The sequence below is a fragment of the Gigantopelta aegis genome, chromosome 12, assembly GCF_016097555.1.
Source record: "Gigantopelta aegis isolate Gae_Host chromosome 12, Gae_host_genome, whole genome shotgun sequence".
Taxonomy (NCBI): domain Eukaryota; kingdom Metazoa; phylum Mollusca; class Gastropoda; order Neomphalida; family Peltospiridae; genus Gigantopelta; species Gigantopelta aegis.
Window position 1 is genome coordinate 18,907,667 of NC_054710.1, and position 21,799 is coordinate 18,929,465.

Here is a 21,799-nt window from a genome sequence, read left to right on the forward strand (position 1 = left end):
GATTTAGCTCAGTACATTGTTACTGTAGGGTGATACGGAGGCGGGATTTAGCTCAGTACATTGTTACTGTAGCCTGATACGGAGGCGGGATTTAGCTCAGTACATTGTTACTGTAGGGTGATACGGAGGCGGGATTTAGCTCAGTACATTGTTACTGTAGCGTGATACGGAGGCGGGATTTAGCTCAGTACATTGTTACTGTAGGGTGATACGGAGGCGGGATTTAGCTCAGTACATTGTTACTGTAGCCTGATACGGAGGCGGGATTTAGCTCAGTACATTGTTACTGTAGGGTGATACGGAGGCGGGATTTAGCTCAGTACATTGTTACTGTAGCGTGATACGGAGGCGGGATTTAGCTCAGTACATTGTTACTGTAGCGTGATACGGAGGCGGGATTTAGCTCAGTACATTGTTACTGTAGGGCGATACGGGGGCAGGATTTAGCTCAGTTGTTAGTGTAGGGTGATATGAGGGCGGGATTTAGCTCAGTTGTTAGTGTAGGGTGATATGGGGGCAGGATTTAGCTCAGTTGTTAGTGTAGGGTGATATGGGGGCAGGATTTAGCTCAGTACATTGTTACTGTAGCCTGATACAGAGGCGGGATTTAGCTCAGTTTATTGTTACTGTAGGGCGATACGGGGGCGGGATTTAGCTCAGTTTATTGTTACTGTAGGGCGATACGGGGGCAGGATTTTGCTCAGTTTATTGTTAGTGTAGGGTGATACGGGGCGGGATTTGGCTCAGTTTATTGTTACTGTAGGGTGATACGGGGGCGGGATTTAGCTCAGTTGTTAGTGTAGGGTGATATGGGGGCAGGATTTAGCTCAGTTTATTGTTACTGTAGGGTGATATGGGGGCAGGATTTAGCTCAGTACATTGTTACTGTAGGGTGATATGGGGGCGGGATTTAGCTCAGTTTATTGTTAGTGTAGGGTGATACGGGGGCAGGATTTGGCTCAGTTTATTGTTACTGTAGGGTAATACGGGGGTGGGATTTAGCTCAGTTGTTAGTGTAGGGTGATATGGGGGCAGGATTTAGCTTAGTTTATTGTTACTGTAGGGTGATATGGGGGCAGGATTTAGCTCAGTACATTGTTACTGTAGGGTGATATGGGGGCGGGATTTAGCTCAGTTTATTGTTAGTGTAGGGTGATATGGGGGCGGGATTTGGCTCAGTTTATTGTTACTGTAGGGCGATATGGGGGCAGGATTTTGCTTAGTTTATTGTTACTGTAGGGCGATACGGGGGCAGGATTTTGCTCAGTTTATTGTTAGTGTAGGGCGATATGGGGGCAGGATTTGGCTCAGTTTATTGTTATTGTAGGGTGATATGGGGGCGGGATTTTGCTCAGTTCATTGTTAGTGTAGGGCGATATGGGGGCAGGATTTTGCTCAGTTTATTGTTAGTGTAGGGTGATATGGGGACGGGATTTTGCTTAGTCGGTCGAGTGTTGTCCTGAGGTGCTTGCATTGCAGGATCAAACAGTCTCGGTGGATCCATTCAACTGATTGCTTTTTTCTCATTCCATCCAGTGCACCACAACTATTCAAAGGCTGTGGTGTGTGCTTTCCTATCAGTGAAAAGTGCATATAAAAGATAACTTGCAACTAATGGAAAAATGTTGCGGGTTTTCTCCGATGAATACATGTCAAAATTACCAAATGTTTGACATGCATTAGCTGATGATTAATTAATCAATGTGTTCTAGTGGTGTCATTAAACAACACAAACTAACTTCGTAGGGTGATACAAAGTTAAGTCATTTGATTTCAAAAACAGCTACGTAAACTATGGGATATTTTTCTTTTTTAGTTAGCTTGACAAATAAAATAAATAAAATAATTATCAGTTCCACATTGAGTAGAAAATGTTGTTCACATATTGTTATGTTTTTATTTGTTGTAAGTTTAGAACAAATTATAAATTTTGTTTTAAAAAGATGAAGACAAAAAAAGTACCAGTCATTAGATATAACATTAAAAAAAAAATTAAACTGCATTTTCTTGATTGCAAAGTCTGTTATTGTTTTTTAAAATGTTGACGATTATAAAATTAAATTTGACGCTTAACCTCATTTTGTTTTCAGGGTATTGGCTGCTACATGTTCCGTATCGATGACTATGATGTTGTGGATGCGACAATGCATGGCAGTGCTGCGCGGTTCATCAATCACTCGTGTGAGGTAAGTGTATTATCCAAATATTAAAAGTTCTGTCAAAATTGAAACTTCAATATTTCGTTATTTTGACATTTATTTATAATAAATAACTACAAATTAAACGATCCCACACATAATCATTCCATAATTAACTCTAGATGCACCATCCGTTTGAGATTGATCTCCGCCGGTTTCCCATGTGGATCTTTCTTGTTTTAGCCAGTGCACCACAACTGATATATCACAGGCCAAATGTTTGTCATCCAATAGCTGATGATTAATAAATCAATATGCTCTAGTGGTGTCATTAAACAAAAACACTTTTAACCCTAGAATAAAAAATAATAAAAAGATCTTGCACTGGACAACAAGACGGGTTTCCCGAATAATGTGTGGCTGAATATAGCATGGTCACCATCTTTGTTTCTTTGTCAGCTGACAGGAAAGAATTCTGTTAAACTTAGTGTGTTGAATGTGTATGCATAAAACAGTGACATCACTAATTAATGCTTGTAACACGCTCAAGATGCCCCCCTAAAATAATTGTGTTCCTACTAGTAAATGGAATTATGTGGTTGTAATTTGTTATAGGCATCTAGCTGAAGGTATAAACTTTATGTTTCAAAGCAAAAATTAATAAATATTTTTGGCAGTAACCACCATTATTGCAACTTTGACATAGCACCTTCAACATTAAAAAGAGGGACTGTATGGTTTGATAAACCTACTGTGTATCTTCGCCTATAAGTCGAGTTTTTTTCATCAAAATATTATTTTATAACTTAGGGGGTCAACTTATTTACACACAAAAAATATTAGCATTTTGGGGAAGGTATTGCAAGTTTTTATCGTTGAATCATCCCAGTATTTATACTCAAAATGCGTTAATTTTACAATTTAATTTGTATAACTCGTGGGGGGTTTTGACATTAGATCGATTTTGGTTATAAAATGTGTCATGGAAACGCACAAATATTGTGGGAATCCTTATCCGCATCCATTGTCCGCTTCAGGCAAACTCGGACAGGTGTAAATGTGCGGACAGGTCTGTTCGCACCAACTGCAAGTTACTGTGATGCAGCGATGATGTCTTTCAATAGCTACACCCACTCATCTTATTAAAGGGAGACTAAACATGAGTCTTGTGTGTTGAAAAGATGTGTACCTGGACCGCCAACACATTCTGACACTTTTAAGAAATGAAAAATGCATAATGTTAGAGTTAATAAAAAATCTGTGATTATTCCTGCTAACTGGGGGCAGCCTTTTTTTCTTTCTTTTTTGTGGCATCCGGTACTATAGCTTGGGGCGAAGTGACATCAGTTCCGACCAACTGCTGTATGCACAGTGTAAACAAAAGCAGTAATTTACGACAAGGCACTTCGCTTTAATCAACCAGTCTTGTAAAACAACATAAATGACTTGATAGTATAATAAACTATGTAACTAAATATATTTTAATTTGCATCAACAGAACAAAATCTAAAAACAAAAATACATATTATTAGGCCTATTGATAGAGTATGTTGGAGCAAAAACAACCATTCACGATACCCGAGTGATAATTTTCTTTTCTTTGGGACTAGGTAATTGGTCAGTTTTGTTATTTTAGATGGGAAAGTCTACTTAATCAAGGGTTTTACAGAATTATTTACAGTAATAAAGCAGGATGGCAATGACAGTGACAATGAATTTTATTTTCATAAACTGTAGGATTACAGTATAGAGAAGAATGCGGTACAGATGCATTTGTGTACATGTATATAATAACACATTAAAATGCACATGCGTGGAATGGCTGATAATGTCCATTAACATTGTAGGGGTGGCAAGTTTTTCCACAGTTACGTGACAATACCCTGTGATCTTAACAAAAACTGGCAAGTACTTTTGTACGTGTGTGTCTAGCCTGTGTCTGAGTGGTAATCACTTACCGTGACTGGATACCATGCAATATACACCTGCCAATCAGGAATCACATGTGCAGGCCACGGAAAGAAAGGACCAGTTAACTAAGAAAACACTCCGATTATTATGTCAGTACGTGGGTTAATGTATGGATGAAACATAATACAGTTATTTCAATACTTTGACGGTGATGGTTTATTTTGTATTGAAAAATAATATATATTTATTGCTGGCTTACTGGGATGGATATTATTACAGAACATTGCGATGCATCCGCAAAAATCAGGTACGTTTTGTTTCTTCACTGACTAATTCCTGATGTGACACGTTAAGTATTACATAACCACCAGCTCGCCAGAGGGCGTATTCACTAGGATGGTACAAAATGGCTGCACCTGTAATATATAATAGCTGTCACATTTAACCATTTTATTAATTAACTATACGATTATACTTGTTGATATTAAGTAATAATGTGCATTATATATTGTTGAATATGCATACCAGTCCAAAAGCCCTGCTTTAGCATTCCTTTAAAGCCATGTTTGAGGGATTGTTAATATTTCATTTGTTTTAATTTCAGCCCAACTGCTACTCGAAAGTGATCAATGTTGATGGGAGGAAACACATTGTGATATTTGCAGGAAGACAGTAAGTTTATTACATTTAGCAAATCCAGCTGAGGATATTATGTCCAAAACATATTTTATTTTCATAACTAAGCTTATGCATAAAGCTAAAATACACTTCTTCTTAACCTACATATGAACGTTATTTTGGTTCCCTTTTATATTTTGGATTTTGATCGACATACAGGCCTTTCCTCAGGATGTTTTACGGCATTTACATTTTTAGCATCAGTTTAACACAAATGAAACCAAGTAAGAGAGGTAGTAGGTTGAAAACAGTCACGTGTTTTCTTTCAAACCAAGAAATCATGTTGTGTTTCATTAAAATTATTACATTATATTATTTATTTTATATTTCTTTAATTATTTTTATTTAATTTATATTATTTATTTTATTTCATTATTAACTATTTAGAGTCAATAAAAATGGGGGTGCGGGAATGTCCACAAAGATATACTTTTGTATCGTATATTTTCTGATCCAGGAACATGTCGAAGCTCTTGCCTTTGAATGCTTACAGGTCAAATTGTGACCCCACCCTCAAGTGCATTTGAGTCAAATTGTGACCCCACCCTCATGTGCATTTGAGTCAAATTGTGACCCCACCCTCAAGTGCATTTGAGTCAAATTGTGACCCCACCCTCAAGTGCATTTTAGTCAAATTTCAGTTCTAATGTATGAATCGGTGACTAAAGTTACAATACATTTTGACGTAAAACAAATGGAAAACAATTTCTTTTGGTACCAAAATGTTCTGTAAAAGTATCTAACTAAAATATTAAAAGAACTAATAAATTAATTTGGTGTAAAAATGCCATTTTTATGCCATCATTTTAACTTTGGGTATTGGCTCACTCTTCTCCACTATTGTAAACAAGTTTGGCCACGCCTTATGTATCATGTCGGTAAGTTTGCCATGTTGACTTCAAAATGGCAGCCATTTTTTTTAACAGAATATGAATGAAATGAATATAATGAATGATAAAGTCATCACATAATTCATGCACGTTCTATTTCATCATTCAAGTCAAAAGTGTATACAGGCAGTAGTTAAGATTGTAGAGTATTTAGAAAAACATGTGTACATAGGCCTACATGATCTATTTTGATATTTAGTTTACTTTAATTAGGGGATCATATCACTGTTTTTGGTTGTTCACTATAAGGATTTATCACAAAATTTGGATTTAGGAACGAGACGAAGTAGAGTCCCTAAATCCTCTTTTTTTTGGTGATAAATCCTTATAGTGAACAACGAAACACAGTGATATTATCCCTATTGTAATACTACACCTATTAAAAATATCTGTAAGACATTTTATTGTGTTTTTATTAAAGAAATCCCACAAATATACAATAATCAATTATCCATTCTCCTTACTTACGATATTAGATGAAAACGCTTGTAATAAGTAAAATTATGACATAATATTTTGTTCGTTCTCTTCACATGACGTCACTGACTTAGGAGCGAACCAAATGGCAAATTTATCAACATTGTAGTCTGTCTTTTGAACATGATTTATTGTAATACAGGATACACTAAAAGAAATATTTTCGTTTGCTGTTTAATTTCTGTTGCAAGACATATGGATATGATTGGACTTTACATTTGTGAGCAGTGTTTCAACCTCATATTGAATTATTTCGAGGAATTCGCCTGGTTTAATTTTGTACAAAAACCATGTTGATCGGGTAGGTCTATAAATTTATAACTTGCTAACATCTTTTCACTTAAAGTTTATATAAATACATAAAATAATATGCATTTACTAAAGGGCAAGTATTATTTTCAAACATTTTTTCAGAATTGTGCAGTATTTTAAAGCAGTTAATGTTGTTTAAAATTGCGTTTAAAAATCAACTCATTTTCATCTTGTCTTCTTTATCAATTTTATTGTCACAAAAAGTATGTTGTAAACAAAAATAAGGTATGTATATATACATAATTAGTGATGTAATGCAAAAGACACCTGTCGTGTATTTCTCCATAATTATTGTCACAAAAAGTATGTTCTAAACAAAAATAAGGTATGTATATATACATAATTAGTGATGTAATGCAAAAGACACCTTTCGTGTATTTCTCCATAATTATTGCATAAGACAGGACTTACATCACAAATTGATCAGGTTTCTGTCCATGCAGTTTAGCTTGCTTACTCCTCCACTATACAACAGGGTGGAATTTCTATTTATTATGTTTGGTTTTCATGCTTACCAATGATACATTGTAGTACTAATGTTATTTTGAGTTTAAAAAAGTATATCTTTTGGGGGACATATAAAACCCCCATTTTTTTGCACGATAGTTTGACTATTAATTGTTCGCCTAACTTGGATTAACAAGTCTGAGGGGAGTGATGGGGAGCAACATGGACATTTTCTGGGATTTTTTTTGGGAGTTGAAAATGACAGTTTCTTGCCATATTTGTTTTGATACGTATATTACTTAATTTCAGAATCTTGCGTGGTGAAGAACTGACATACGACTATAAATTCCCCATTTAAGAAGTGAAAATGACAGTTTCTTGCTATATTTGTTTTGATACGTATATTACTTAATTTCAGAATCTTGCATGGTGAAGAACTGACGTACGACTATAAATTCCCCATTGAAGAAGTGAAAATTACAGTTTCTTGCCATATTTGTTTGAATACGTATATTACTTAATTTCAGAATCTTGCGTGGTGAAGAACTGACATACGACTATAAATTCCCCATTGAAGAAGTGAAAATGACAGTTTCTTGCCATATTTGTTTTGATACGTATATTACTTAATTTCAGAATCTTGCGTGGTGAAGAACTGACGTACGACTATAAATTCCCCATTGAAGAAGTGAAAATGACAGTTTCTTGCCATATTTGTTTTGATACGTATATTACTTAATTTCAGAATCTTGCGTGGTGAAGAACTGACGTACGACTATAAATTCCCCATTGAAGAAGTGAAAATGACAGTTTCTTGCCATATTTGTTTTGATACGTATATTACTTAATTTCAGAATCTTGCGTGGTGAAGAACTGACGTACGACTATAAATGACAGTTTCTTGCCATATTTGTTTTGATACGTATATTACTTAATTTCAGAATCTTGCGTGGTGAAGAACTGACGTACGACTATAAATTCCCCATTGAAGAAGTGAAAATTCCTTGTACCTGCAAGTCATTACGGTGCCGGCGATATCTCAATTAAAAGTGTGAGGTTATTGTGATGTCAGTGATAACTCGCTTAAACATGTGAAATAGTCACTGGACAGTTGTGCACTTAATGGAGATGCTAATACTGAAATGAATGGACTCTGCAGAAAGTGTTGGTAATGCTCACATTAAGTGTTGATGCTCACATTAAGTGATTTCAATGAAGTACTGGCAGTATTGAAGGATTTAGGTCAAATGTACAGGCAAATCCTGAATTGAAAAACTACAGAATGTACTAGCAATTCCAGCATGGATTTATTTGAGAGATTGTGCAAATTATAAACTTGAAATAAATGTGTTAACAGTACCAGAATTAAAGGATTTCCGAGAATGCACCAGTATTAAATTATCCAGCATAATGATGTCATACTTCCGGATTTCACAGTAACATGTCTGCAGAATCATGGACCCGAAAGTCTGTTGGTCATTACCAAGTAACAAACCACTGTTACCATGACTACAAAAACAACCCTGTTTTCGATGAGTACCGATGATCACATGGCAAAGAATTGAAAACGTTTTTCTCAAAATGTGAAATTCTCCGTCATAGTGGTGCAAATTGACTAGATTAAAGATTTGCTAGTATTTGTTAACCCCTTACGTTTAAGTATTTTGTGATTATGTACCAGAGATACTTTATATGTATGAGGGAATAGTGTGATTGCAAAAAAAAAAAACTTTTCATTTAAAAAGTGAAGACCTTTAGTTTCGGAATTTAGCTTAACTCTTTGAAGGTATTAAAAGTCAGTTTAAGAGAAGATATTCCAAGATAAAGTAATTTAATTTTTAAATTTTTAGTTGAAGAACTGGAAGGACTGGAAACTTTTAGTGTTTGACAGTTATTATGCTGCCAGAAGATTGGTGCTAAAGAGATTGCAATTTTGTAGTAAAATACGACATGGCAAAAGAAACAAATATAATTTGCAAGTAAAATTAACTATTGTTTATTTTGTTTAGAGACTAACACACATTGAGATTCAGGAAAATTACATTACCAGTTTTCATTTCACAGAATTGAGCATTAATAATCGTGTAAACTTAATCTAATTGCCAATTAATGTTTATTTTGGTCTTCAGTATTCCAGTTAAATAGTGCAAATTGACACAGAACTTTTCTTTCTGTTTTGTTTGTTTATACACCAAGTGTTAACATTTGGCAGCTGCTGTTTAGTTTTTGCCATTTGATTCTACTTAAAGAACATTCAATCAACAGTTAGTTTTTAAACTAGACTTAATTGTAGTATTACGGTTATGTCACCACTGTTAGTTTTACATTGCTGAGCATACAAACATAATTAGCTTATGTAACAATTAAACTGGAAAAACAATGTTTACCTTTACCTTAAAGAGGAGAGTAGCCTTGTGATGTCATTTTACTCCAACTAAATAACAAGTTTTCCATGTGGAGTTTGAAATATTACCACCAGGCATGGGATTCTTCCGCTAATTGGCAGAATTCGACTTTTTAAAATATTTTTCCTTTCATTAATTTCCCTTGCATTCTGCACTCAGTTATGTGCCTTCAGCACACATGTATCATTTTCAGCTTTTTTAGAAATGTTTCAATCACATACTTGTACCGCTCTTTACTTGGGATGAGGAAGGGGTGGGGGGCAACTCTCATTAAACCACAGTAGCAGCATGCTACATAATATGTATTCAGAAGCAAGAATCAGCCATGTTTTACACCGTAACCATGGATCCCCTTTCAATAATGCATAATCCTTTTAATTTAGGTAGCTGACAATTGGTTTTTGTTTTGTTGAGCATGTTTTTTTTTTTGGGGGGGGGGGGGGAATATTCATTTTTAGCTGATATATGTTTTTAATCTTTATTCATATTCCTAAAATTCATTGTTACCGTTCAATGAGTCACTGGGTATTAAAATAATTATTTTTAATATAGCACATACTTTCAATTTTGCTACAATTTTCTAACTTACAAGAATTGTATTTTTTGTTATTACAGTTGATATTGTTTTGAGATCAGGTCACAATTTGCTATGCAAATTATAGAGATTGCTACACAGTTTGTCAGTGTTAAACTAATTCCTAATCAATTTTCAAATTACTTAAGCTTGTCGTTGATGTCAATGTTAAATGTTGCCTGTAACTGACAGACCAAGTACAGTACTTATTTATTTACATAAAGTAATCATGGTGAAATATTGATAGGCGATTCATAATTAATAAGATCTCAGCTTTACAATAAAACATTATTTGTCTTTTCGTAGATGTTTCTGATAAGAATCTCAAGATATTTGGTCCCTGAAGCGAGCTCCATGGGTTAATATTTTTGAGACAGGTGCTTTATTGAGATTCCCATTAATACTCCTGGGCCCATGCTTAGAAAACGTTTTACAGTCTGGACTCAGTCTCAAATGATGTCGCACGCATGGCGATAAAGTCTCAGTCTCTTGCAGCCAGTGCACCACAACTGGTATATCAAAGGCTGTGGTATGTACTACCCTGTCTAGGATGGTGCATATAAAAGATCCCTTGCTGCTAATTGGAAAGAGTAGCTCATGAAGTGGCGACAGCAGGATTCCTCTCTCAATATGTGTGTGGTCCTTAACCATATGTCTGATGCTATATAACCGTAAATAAAATGTGTTGAGTGCATCTTTAAATAAAACATGTCTTTCTTTCTATTAGTATCTTGAGTTCAGACTGAACATTTCATGAATGCCAGGCCTGGTCCAGGTATTATAGAACTAGACTTAAAAAAATAAAAACCCAGATTTTGTTAAGTACTTTATTATTGACCACATTTTAGGCCATCTGATTTAGGTTAGTTGTATAATCTCTGTGGTGTGATCTGTGGAAATTGTGGGGACCTTTTCTACAAACACTGTTGTCCATGTGCCTGCATTTTGAACAGTGCGCTGTTGCATTTAAAAACGGTGCTCGCTAAAACCACTAAATAAAAATATTTCATACATCCATTTTCCACACCCACACCAGTAGCGGATCCAGGGGAGGGTCCGGACACAACCCCACCCCCCTTTTTGAAAACTGATCATAATCTTTAAGGGGAAACGAGATTATATTAACTGTTCTGTGTGAAAGGAGAGATTAGTCATCACATTTGGACACACACACCCCTTCAGAAATTTTGCATCTGCTCCTGTGCACCGCAACAAAAAAACCATGCACTAGGAAAACACTCTACAATAATTTTTAGGGCATTTACTGTAAGATACTAGCATCGGGCAGTACAAGAAAGATTATGGGTATAATTAATTATCATTTTCATATATGGTTTATGAATGGTTTGAAAAATTATTAATTAAAATTTTTTTTTTTATTTTATTTGTTTAAAAAGCAGTTTATTTTTTATTGCTGACATGCAAAGCAAAAAAGTGCCTTGAATTTAATAATTATTTTTGTTGTTTTCAATGCAGTGCTGTGTAAATTATGTTTCTTGTTTGTGTGAAACGATTCAGATGAATTTACCTATACCTGATGGGGCAGGATCTAGACCAGGGACCGTGCTTATAAAAGTTAAAGTCTAGACTTTAATAAAGTGCAGACTTTAACGTCATGGCAACGCCATTCAAATAGCATTACGTTAAAGTCTAGACTTTAAGGTTTATAAGCACGGGGCCAGGCAGTCCCAGTGCCCCATAACTGGTATGTGCTCTCTTGTCTAGAAGGGAAAGTACATTAAAACAAATCTCTGGCTGCTAACTGTTAGAATTACCAAATGTTTCACATCCAATAGCCGATGATTAATGTACTCTAGTGGTGTTGTTAAACAAAACAAACTTCTTTTTCATTTATTTTTTTAATAAAAGATCACATGCTGCCAATAGAAAAATGTAGTGGGCTTCCTTTAAGACTGTTAGAATTATCAAATGTTTGATCATCAATATGCTTTTGTTAAACAAAAAATTTACTTAACTTTAAAACGATTGTGCTTAAATTTCTGTCGACTTTAGAAGCTCAGCCGACTACCTAATCCCAGTTGTTTTCAGTTTATTTGCACCTGTATACTGTTTAGGATGTTTTAATTATCGATTAGGATGAATTTTTTTTTTTAATTCTTCTGGTGAATTGATCATTAAAAAACCATAATTGGACATCACAGAACAATGTTCCTACACTTTTAATTGATGGATACTAGAATTTGGCATTTGTTTTCATGTGTACTTAATAAAAACAAATATTGAATGGGTATTAAAGGTAAATTTATGTTTTCCAGTGAACACAACCATAAAGTTTGTTTTGTTTAACTACACCACTAGAGAAAATTGATTAATTACTCATCGGCTATTGGATATGTCAAACATTTGGTAATTTTTACTGTAGTCATCAGAGGAAACCTGCTACATTTTCCCATTATCTTTTATATGCACTTTTCCACAGACAGGAAAGCACATACCAGTTGTGGAGCACTGGTTGGAATGAGAAACCCCCAATCAGTTGAACCGAGGTGGTTCGATCCTGCGACATGAGCAGCTCAACCGACTGCACTACATTTATAATGGTGATCTCAAGGACTGAAGTCAATAGATCAGTGTGTTTCTAACAGACTGCATATCTAATCGAAGGTTGATCGGTTGGTACAAACTAGTGACAACTGATGATAAAATTTCATCTCATTTCCAACACACTGTACTATATGTGAAACCCAACATGTAAATTCATCACGGTCGTTTTCACACAAACTGTCAAATATCTTGATTTATATTTTTCAATGTTTTTTTCTTGTATAAATTACTGAACACAGATAGTGTGAAACACTTTTCCTGTTGCTCATTTGACTCTGTGAGTTTGGAAACAAATCACAATTATGTAAATGATTATGAATTTATGTATAATTTTTTAAATCCTTTTTAACTTGCATGTTTGTTCATGGATTTGTAAATATATTTGTACAATTTGTATGCCCTTTTTATTCATACGTCACCTAAATATTTTATTGGAACAGTGTAAATAACATTTTGTTGAAATCCGTACTGTTTTGTTAGTCATTTTCACAACATGTAAATAAATTTCATAAACAAAAGTGGAAGCTTTTTTTGATCTTTGTGTTTTAAGTTTGAAAGTTGGGGCCAGATGCTATGTAGGCCTGTAGGAACAATATTTGAAGAGGAGCACAAGCCATATTTTCACCTAAATAAGGAGTACCAGAAAAAAAGAAAAAAAAAGAGTACATTGTGGGGCGTGTACCCCTCCTCCCCCCCCCCCCCCCACCAAAAAAATGTCTACTGAGGGCGTTTCATCCTATAATCTGTTGGCAACTGATCTGCGAGATTAACCTGAGAGCCTTATAAAATTTTCAGTTTGTTTTGTACAACAACACCACTAGATCACACTGATTTATTAATCATTGGCTATTGGATGTCAAACATTTGGTAATTCTGACATTTAGTCTTAGAGAGGAAACCCACTACAATTTTCCATTAGTATCAAGGGGTCTTTTATATGCACCATCCCAGACGGGATAGCACATACCACAGCCTTTGATATACCGGTCGTGGTGCACTGGCTGGAACGAGAAGGGGATTGATCCCAGACTGACTGTCCATCAAGCATGTCTTTTTACCAGTAGGGCCTCCATGAGTCCAAAACATACTGCACCGAGTACTCCGAGGTTAAACTTGACCTGTACCCGACACTTACTAAATGATAGGATTAAGGAAAAAAGAAAGAAATGTTTTATTTAACGACGCACTCAACACATTTTATTTACGGTTATATGGCGTCACACATATCACACAGATTTTGAGAGGAAACCCGCTGTTGCCACATAGGCTACTCTTTTTACGACAGGCAGCAAGGGATCTTTTATTTGCGCTTCCCACAGATAGGAAAACACATGCCACAGCCTTTGATATACCAGTCATGGTGCACAAGTTGTAACGACAAATGGCCCAATGAGTCCACTGATGGGGATCGATCCTAGACCGACCGCACATCAGGCAAGTGCTTTATACCACCGGGCTACGTCCCGCCTCCGAATCTCCAATGAAAGAAAGCATTACAGTCTCCTAACTCCAGAGTCTAAACTCTAAATGAGCCAGTAATGAAAATCACAACAAACTCTGGATGTTTTATCTAAAATATATATTTCTTTCTATGACCATATAAGGTTGGCAGCAGTATAAAATGTGCACTCTATTAGCATGTCGTACATCACCCATTACATGTTCAGTTAGTAGACAAAGTTCATCAAGTACATTTCAAATGTGGTTTCTGCAGTGAGCAAATCATTTTACTCGGACAAGTTTTTATCCCTAAAATCACAGATTGTTTTTCTTTAATAGCGATCTTGAATTTGTATTTTTATTGTATTGATGAATTAACAGCAAAATTTCGCCTTTCCCATATTCTAATGTAAAATACAAACACCTTTCAGTTTTAATAAACTAGTGTTGTTTTGATATTCACAAACTGCATTAATACATTGCTAATGATACAACGTCCATGTTAATATACAGAACCCCAGTGACAATACACCGGTCAGAATTATAGGATATTAAACACGCTTCCATTTTCTATCATGTTTATATCCCGAGTGAAATAAATTTCAATTGTCGAGAGCTTTAGCAAGTACAAAATGGTAGCGAGTTTAATATCCTATTTATTACCCATAATTTATTTCACTCAACTCGTTTGGTTGACATTCCTGTACGGTTGTAAAGAGCCAATGAACGACATCATTGTGTGAAGTGTTACATCCCACTCGGAGTTCTAGTCAAGTCCGTGTTTAACATGCACATTCACAGCAAGCTGTTGTAGTGCACGCCTGTTATGGGCACAGTTGGCAGCCTCGGCTGGCTCCTCCGTCTAGGACACGAAAGGGGTTTTAGTGGGACGAATCACTTTTATATGTACCAAGATATTTTTAACCACATGGGTAATAAATGTTTGCTGTTACTAGCTTCGTGTTCACTTATTTCTTTCAAGCAGTACAGTTGTGCCACAAAGTAATTTGATGGTACGTAATAAAACCAACAGATCATAACCCCTACTAAAGTCAGAACCGCATGTTTCTCACTACAATAAATTACTCTCCTACTGTTAATTACCGTTAGATTTTCTACACTTTTTGTCCAAATATAAACCGTGAAAAACCCATTCCACATATTAAACTGAAACCATATCACCTACATCGACTTTGTTAAAATCTCCTAGGACAAAACACATGCAACTTTTCACCGTCTGCCATTTTGTCCAAATATAAACCGTGAAAAACCCATTCCACATATTAAAGTGAAACCATATCACCTACATCGACTTTGTTAAGATCTCCTAGGACAAAACACATGCAACTTTTCACCGTCTGCCATTTTGTCCAAATATAAACCGTGAAAAACCCATTCCACATATTAAACTGAAACCATATCACCTACATCGACTTTGTTAAAATCTCCTAGGACAAAACACATGCAACTTTTCACCGTCTGCCATTTTGTCCAAATATAAACCGTGAAAAACCCATTCCACATATTAAAGTGAAACCATATCACCTACATCGACTTTGTTAAGATCTCCTAGGACAAAACACATGCAACTTTTCACCGTCTGCCATTTTGCTTTTTTGTTGAATACTCTTCAAGAGGGGTGGAAGCCTCCTAAGTATGTGATTTAATTAATCTGATGTCATGATGAGTGCATTATACCTTAGCACATGTCATGACATTGTTAGATTATGTCATATCTATCCACCCCTCTTGAAGAGTATTCCATAAACAAGCAAAATGGCAGACGACGGAAAACTACATGTATTTTGCCCTACGCAATCTCAGCAAAGTGGATATCGGTAACATTGTTACTCTCTCATATATGGAATCTGTGTCATTGTAATGGTATTTTCACGATTTGTGTCTTTGACAAAATGTTTGGGGAATCTAACGGTAATTAAAGGTAGGAGAGTAATTTATCGTAGTTGTTAACAATTTGGTTCATGATTTTAAACCCATAACTACTTAAAGTATGAACCAAATTTGAAACTAAATACTGCAATACATGTATTTGACAGATTTTAAACAGTAGTTCTCTTACTATAATCTTTCAAAACATTCTGGCAGAAAGCCTGTATAAGACCCTGTTACTCCAATTATCCTAAAATTAATCATATAATATGCTTCTTGCAGAAACCAGTTATGAACAAAATTAATTTAAAAAAAATTGCTACTACATGTATAACTGCATTCACAGAAATTTGGATTATGCAATAATTATACAAACAAATTCATGAATTTCATTATTTACATATTACACATTCTAAGGTTATTGCTATATAAATATACTTTTAAGTGAGATGCTGTTTGATAAACTGACAAACATTCAGAGTAATCTGAACTCACCAGATAGCACTTCTGTCATGGAAATCTTTCATCAGACTTCACAATGGTACTCACAAACTTAGGTTTACATCTATTGTTAAAACGTTTCCAACTAACAACATTTCCTTGTGACTAAAATTCAAATTAACTGAATTATTATTTTTTTAGAATATCAGTGTCTGTATATTCAATATATTCTTGTCATCTTGTTTAGGCCTTTAAAAACATAGTTTCCAGGAATGTGCTGAAAAAAATTAGGTATTTACATGTACATATAAGTCATTTAAACAAATTAAAAATATTTTTTTTTATCATATTTAAAATGATAAAATGTTGTGAAGTATTCTTTGCACCTAAATATTAATAAATAAAAAAGGGAAAATACTATACCTCGAGAGAAAAAAACATTATAGTCTACATTGGGTCAGGTTCCCAGAAAGACACAATTTATAGTCTGCATTGGGTCAGGTTCCCAGAAAGACACAATTTATAGTCTGCATTGGGTCAGGTTCCCAGAAAGACACAATTTATAGTCTACATTGGGTCAGGTTCCCAGAAACACACAATTTATCTTTTTATGGGTTGTAGTAGCCCAAATTTTATTTTACTCAAGGGTGGGGCAGTCCCCCCCCCCCCCCCCCCCCCACACACACACACTTGAGGAGGCTGTGTCCCCACACCTGACTTCAGATATATGGACATAATACATTTGTTTGTCTATAAAAAAAAAAGAGTACTGAAATGTAAAATCCCGTCCAAAGAGTACTGTAACAGACAGGATGACCAGAACCATTGTGTAGATGTTCGGGCACCGATATTCTACAGGAAAAAGTAATTATTACACAATGTTTGTCATTAAAAAGGCTATGTAGGGCAGAGACATCGGTCAACACTGTAAACAAGACGGGGACAATCTCCTTAATGGGTTAACCCAGTTTTCAAACCTGGTTGGCACAACTCATCTCAGACCCCACAATGGTAGAGGGGGTGGTGGGGTGGGTGCGGTGTTCCTGTGTAATTATGGATGGTTACAGAAAGCATGTAATTTAAAAGATACTAATGCAAGAGGTAAAATAATGGGCTGAATTTATAAAGCCCAATTTTGTCCAACATGCAACTTCATATATCTATAATGCTTAAAGAGTTTGTTTTGTTTAATGACACTACTAGAGCACATTGATTTATTAATCATCAGCTATTGGATGTCAAACATTGGGTATTTGTAACATGTCATCTTAAAGAGGAAACCTGCTACATTTGTCCATTAGTAGCAAGGGATCTTTTATATGCACCATCCCACAGACAGGACAGCACATATCACGACCTTTGATATACCAGTCATGGTTCACTGGCTGGAATGAGAAATAGCCCAATGGATTTCAGTATAACTCTCACTGTTACTTTCAAAGTGAATGAAGACCAGTATACACTCCAAGACATTGCCATCTACGTCTTTTAAAACAGTCTCAAATATACAGATCAATAAAAGAAATGTGAACATTAATTTAGTTTTTCTTTAATTTCATTGAAAACTATTGTCTGCATTCCATTCAAATGATTTATGTCAACATTTTAGACCTGTCCATTTATCTAATTAACTGTAAAATTGAAAAAAAAAGATATATATTTTTGTTGTTCTATGTATATAATGATCACTCTAGCTATTTGCTGATCATTAGGTATTGTTGATTGTTTTAAATCAAAGCTCTGGGCGGGACTATGGAAAGGAAGAAAACGTTCCTCCTGGCTCATTATTATTAACAAACACAACTCATAACAACAAAATGCACTGTTCAGTTTGTCGATGAAGACAAACAAAAAATGTCACACATCATCGACATCTTGTGACGGCGTCACACTCAGCACCATGTTCTGTGGTGAAGTGTTCGTCAACGTCCCAACGCTTCCCGTCATTACAGATGTTGCCTTGGCAACCAACTGTTCCTTGGACACTGTAACGACAGCGGGTGCCATAGCAATTTTATGCTCTGGCATTGAGACCGTGGTCTGTGTCAGACTCGTGGGAATGGAAGTCCGAATGGGCGAAGAAGACATGTTGACATTGTACACGGTTGACAGCGTTACCGGGGAAGTGACCGCCGTCGGCGATGCAGTGTTGATGTTCTGTGCACTGGACGATGACTGGACCATGAGGCCGGAGCCGGCAGAGGTCAGATCCTGTACGATCTGAAGCTGAGCAGAGGTGAAGGACGCGGGGGGGTTAATCCGCTTCTCTTTCTGCCGCCGGTTGCAGAACCAGACGCGCACCACCTCCTTCTCCATGGTTAGATTGTCCGCCAGTAATGTGATTTCCTCCGACGATGGTTTAGAATTGAGGAGGAAGCTCTTCTCCAGTGCTACCCGCACCGATGTGTCGATGCTGGTTCTCTTCTTGCGGCGTCGGCCGATCGGGTCATTGGCGTATCCGGCCTCCCCGCCTGAAATAACGGCCGGATTCTGCGCCACGGCGTCCGCGTCTTGCAGCCACTTATGTAGCAGAGGCTTCAACTTGCACATGTTCTTGAAACTCAGGTTGAGCGCCTCAAAGCGCGAAATGGTCGTCTGGCTGAAGTCGTTGCCGTAGAGTTTGCCCATCGCTACACCGACGTCGCCCTGCGTGAATCCTGTCAACAATAACAACATGTGATGAAACAATACAAAACTTAGCACAGTTTCGTGCTTCTGTGATTCCTAGATTTGGTAGTTTGTTTTGTTTAATGACACCACTAGAGCATACTGACTTATTAATCATTGGCTGTTGAATGTCAAACATTTGGTCATAGTTTCATGTATAAACCCAATACATTTATCCATTAGTAGCAAGCAAGGGGTCTTTTATATGCACCATTGCACAGACAGGATAGCACATACCATGACCGTTGATATACCAGTCGTGGTGCACTGGATGGAATGAGACGGGGTTCGATCCTAGCGAGCGTTTTTACCACTTTGCTACGACCCAGGCCAGAGTTTGGTTCAGAAACATTAGACTACGAGATGAGATGGAATGTCAGTTTATTTACACTACATGACATACACGCATGCAATATATAGCATCATTAAATGAAAGTAAAAACATTTCTTCTATTTACAGCAAATTCACGATAAAATTATATTAAGGAACGTTATATACCAAAAATATTAACAACAAATGAGATAGGACAAGTATGTTACTGGCTGAATAAATCTACAGACCTTCAGCACCAAGTTCGAAATATTACTTCGAAAGGTCCCAAGAATCAATATTACTTCGATGGGTCCCCAGAATCAATATTACTTCGAAGGGTCCCAAGAATCAATATTACTTCGATGGGTCCCCAGAATCAATATTACTTCGATGGGTCCCAAGAATCAATATTACTTCCAAGGGTCCCCAGAATCAATATTACTTCGATGGGTCCCAAGAATCAATATTACTTCCAAGGGTCCCAAGAATCAATATTACTTCCAAGGGTCCCAAGAATCAATATTACTTCCAAGGGTCCCAAGAATCAATATTACTTCGAAGGGTCCCCAGAATCAATATTACTTCGAAGGGTCCCCAGAATCAATATTACTTCCAAGGGTCCCAAGAATCAATATTACTTCGAAGGGTCCCCAGAATCAATATTACTTCGAAGGGTCCCCAGAATCAATATTACTTCCAAGGGTCCCCAGAATCAATATTACTTCCAAGGGTCCCAAGAATCAATATTACTTCCAAGGGTCCCAAGAATCAATATTACTTCGATGGGTCCCAAGAATCAATATTACTTCCAAGGGTCCCAAGAATCAATATTACTTCGAAGGGTCCCCAGAATCAATATTACTTCCAAGGGTCCCCAGAATCAATATTACTTCCAAGGGTCCCCAGAATCAATATTACTTCCAAGGGTCCCCAGAATCAATATTACTTCCAAGGGTCCCAAGAATCAATATTACTTCCAAGGGTCCCAAGAATCAATATTACTTCCAAGGGTCCCAAGAATCTATGTCCCAAGTGAGTGCAGCACTGTGTCAGCTAGAGCAATAATAATAAGTTTAACAATAACACAAATGAAAGGACACTTACAGACTACCTACCTAATTCAATTCTTCTTCTTTTGAATGTTTTAGCAAACTGTTCCAGCTCTTCCAGATCAATGTTTTCCTCCTGCAAAAAAGTGCAAAAATAAATGATAGAAATTACTATTATAGAAACAGACATCAAGATTAACATGTGATATACACTTTACTGATATACACGTTACTGATATACACGTTACTGGTACACACGTTACTGGTAAACACGTTACTGGTACACACTTTACTGATACACACTTTACTGGTACACACTGGTATACACTTTACTGAGACACACTTTACTGGTATACACTATACTTGTCTGACACACCAGGATTTAGCTCAGTCGGTTGTGTGGTCGTTTGAGGTGCTTGTGTCACAGGATCAAACCACCTCGGTGGATCCATTCAACTGACTGAGGGTTTTTTCTCGTTCCAACCAGTCAGATTACTGTCCGATACACAGAACCATTATGACTGGGTGGGAGCCGGTACAGACTACAAAGCCAGTAGCTACCAGCCTCAAGCCCTATGGTTCACTACATCAATGATGTTGGTACTGGGCTTGCAGCAAACATGGGGATGGATCTATCTCAGTTGGTCGAACGCTCGCCTCAAGCCCTATGGTTCACTACATCAATGATGTTGGTACTGGGCTTGCAGCAAACATGGGGATGGATCTATCTCAGTTGGTCGAACGCTCGCCTCAAGCCCTATGGTTCACTACATCAATGATGTTGGTACTGGGCTTGCAGCAAACATGGGGATGGATCTATCTCAGTTGGTCGAACGCTCGCCTCAAGCCCTATGGTTCACTACATCAATGATGTTGGTACTGGGCTTGCAGCAAACATGGGGATGGATCTATCTCAGTTGGTCGAACGCTCGCCTCAAGCCCTATGGTTCACTACATCAATGATGTTGGTACTGGGCTTGCAGCAAACATGGGGATGGATCTATCTCAGTTGGTCGAACACTCGCCTCAAGCCCTATGGTTCACTACATCAATGATGTTGGTACTGGGCTTGCAGCAAACATGGGGATAGATCTATCTCAGTTGGTCGAACACTCGCCTCAAGCCCTATGGTTCACTACATCAATGATGTTGGTACTGGGCTTGCAGCAAACATGGGGATGGATCTATCTCAGTTGGTCGAACGCTCGCCTCAAGCCCTATGGTTCACTACATCAATGATGTTGGTACTGGGCTTGCAGCAAACATGGGGATGGATCTATCTCAGTTGGTCGAACGCTCGCCTCAGATGCTTGCGTTGTAGGATTAAATCACCTCTATAAAACCTTTCTTTTGTTTCATTTTCCACCCCAACCAGTGGGCGGACATCACTGGTATATTAAGCGCTGTTGTAAGTGCTGTCCTGACTGGGAAAGTATATATAAAACAATTCCTTGCTGCTAATGGAAAAATGTAGCGGGTTTCCTCTAAGACTATCCTATATTGGAATTACCAAATGTTTGATGAATAAATCAATGCACTTTTGTATATTATGCATTTTCCCATATATAAGACAGCACTTACAACCTTTGATATACGAGTTGT

At 36.8% G+C, this 21,799-nt stretch overlaps 2 protein-coding genes across 6 annotated transcripts in view; one reads left to right on the forward strand and one right to left on the reverse strand.

Moving 5' to 3' along the window:
- Positions 1 to 12,915, forward strand: part of LOC121386787 — a 103,978-nt gene extending 91,063 nt beyond the window's left edge. For 2 of the 3 annotated variants that reach the window (XM_041517801.1, XM_041517804.1), the window contains 3 exons: positions 2,091 to 2,186; positions 4,654 to 4,721; positions 7,795 to 12,915. In XM_041517801.1, coding sequence (XP_041373735.1) covers positions 2,091 to 2,186; positions 4,654 to 4,721; positions 7,795 to 7,900 — 270 coding nt within the window. In that variant the 3' untranslated portion in view covers positions 7,901 to 12,915. The other variant, XM_041517802.1, reaches the window with a different exon arrangement.
- Positions 12,916 to 17,456: 4,541 nt separating this feature from the next.
- LOC121386779 (POU domain, class 2, transcription factor 1-like) overlaps positions 17,457 to 21,799 on the reverse strand; it is a 69,231-nt gene continuing 64,888 nt past the window's right edge. For all 3 annotated transcript variants that reach the window (XM_041517793.1, XM_041517792.1, XM_041517794.1), the window contains 2 exons: positions 20,264 to 20,333; positions 17,457 to 18,825 (listed from right to left, as the gene is read on the reverse strand). In XM_041517793.1, the coding sequence (XP_041373727.1) occupies positions 18,026 to 18,825; positions 20,264 to 20,333 (870 nt within the window). In that variant the 3' untranslated portion in view covers positions 17,457 to 18,025. The remainder of the gene's footprint in view (positions 18,826 to 20,263; positions 20,334 to 21,799) is intronic.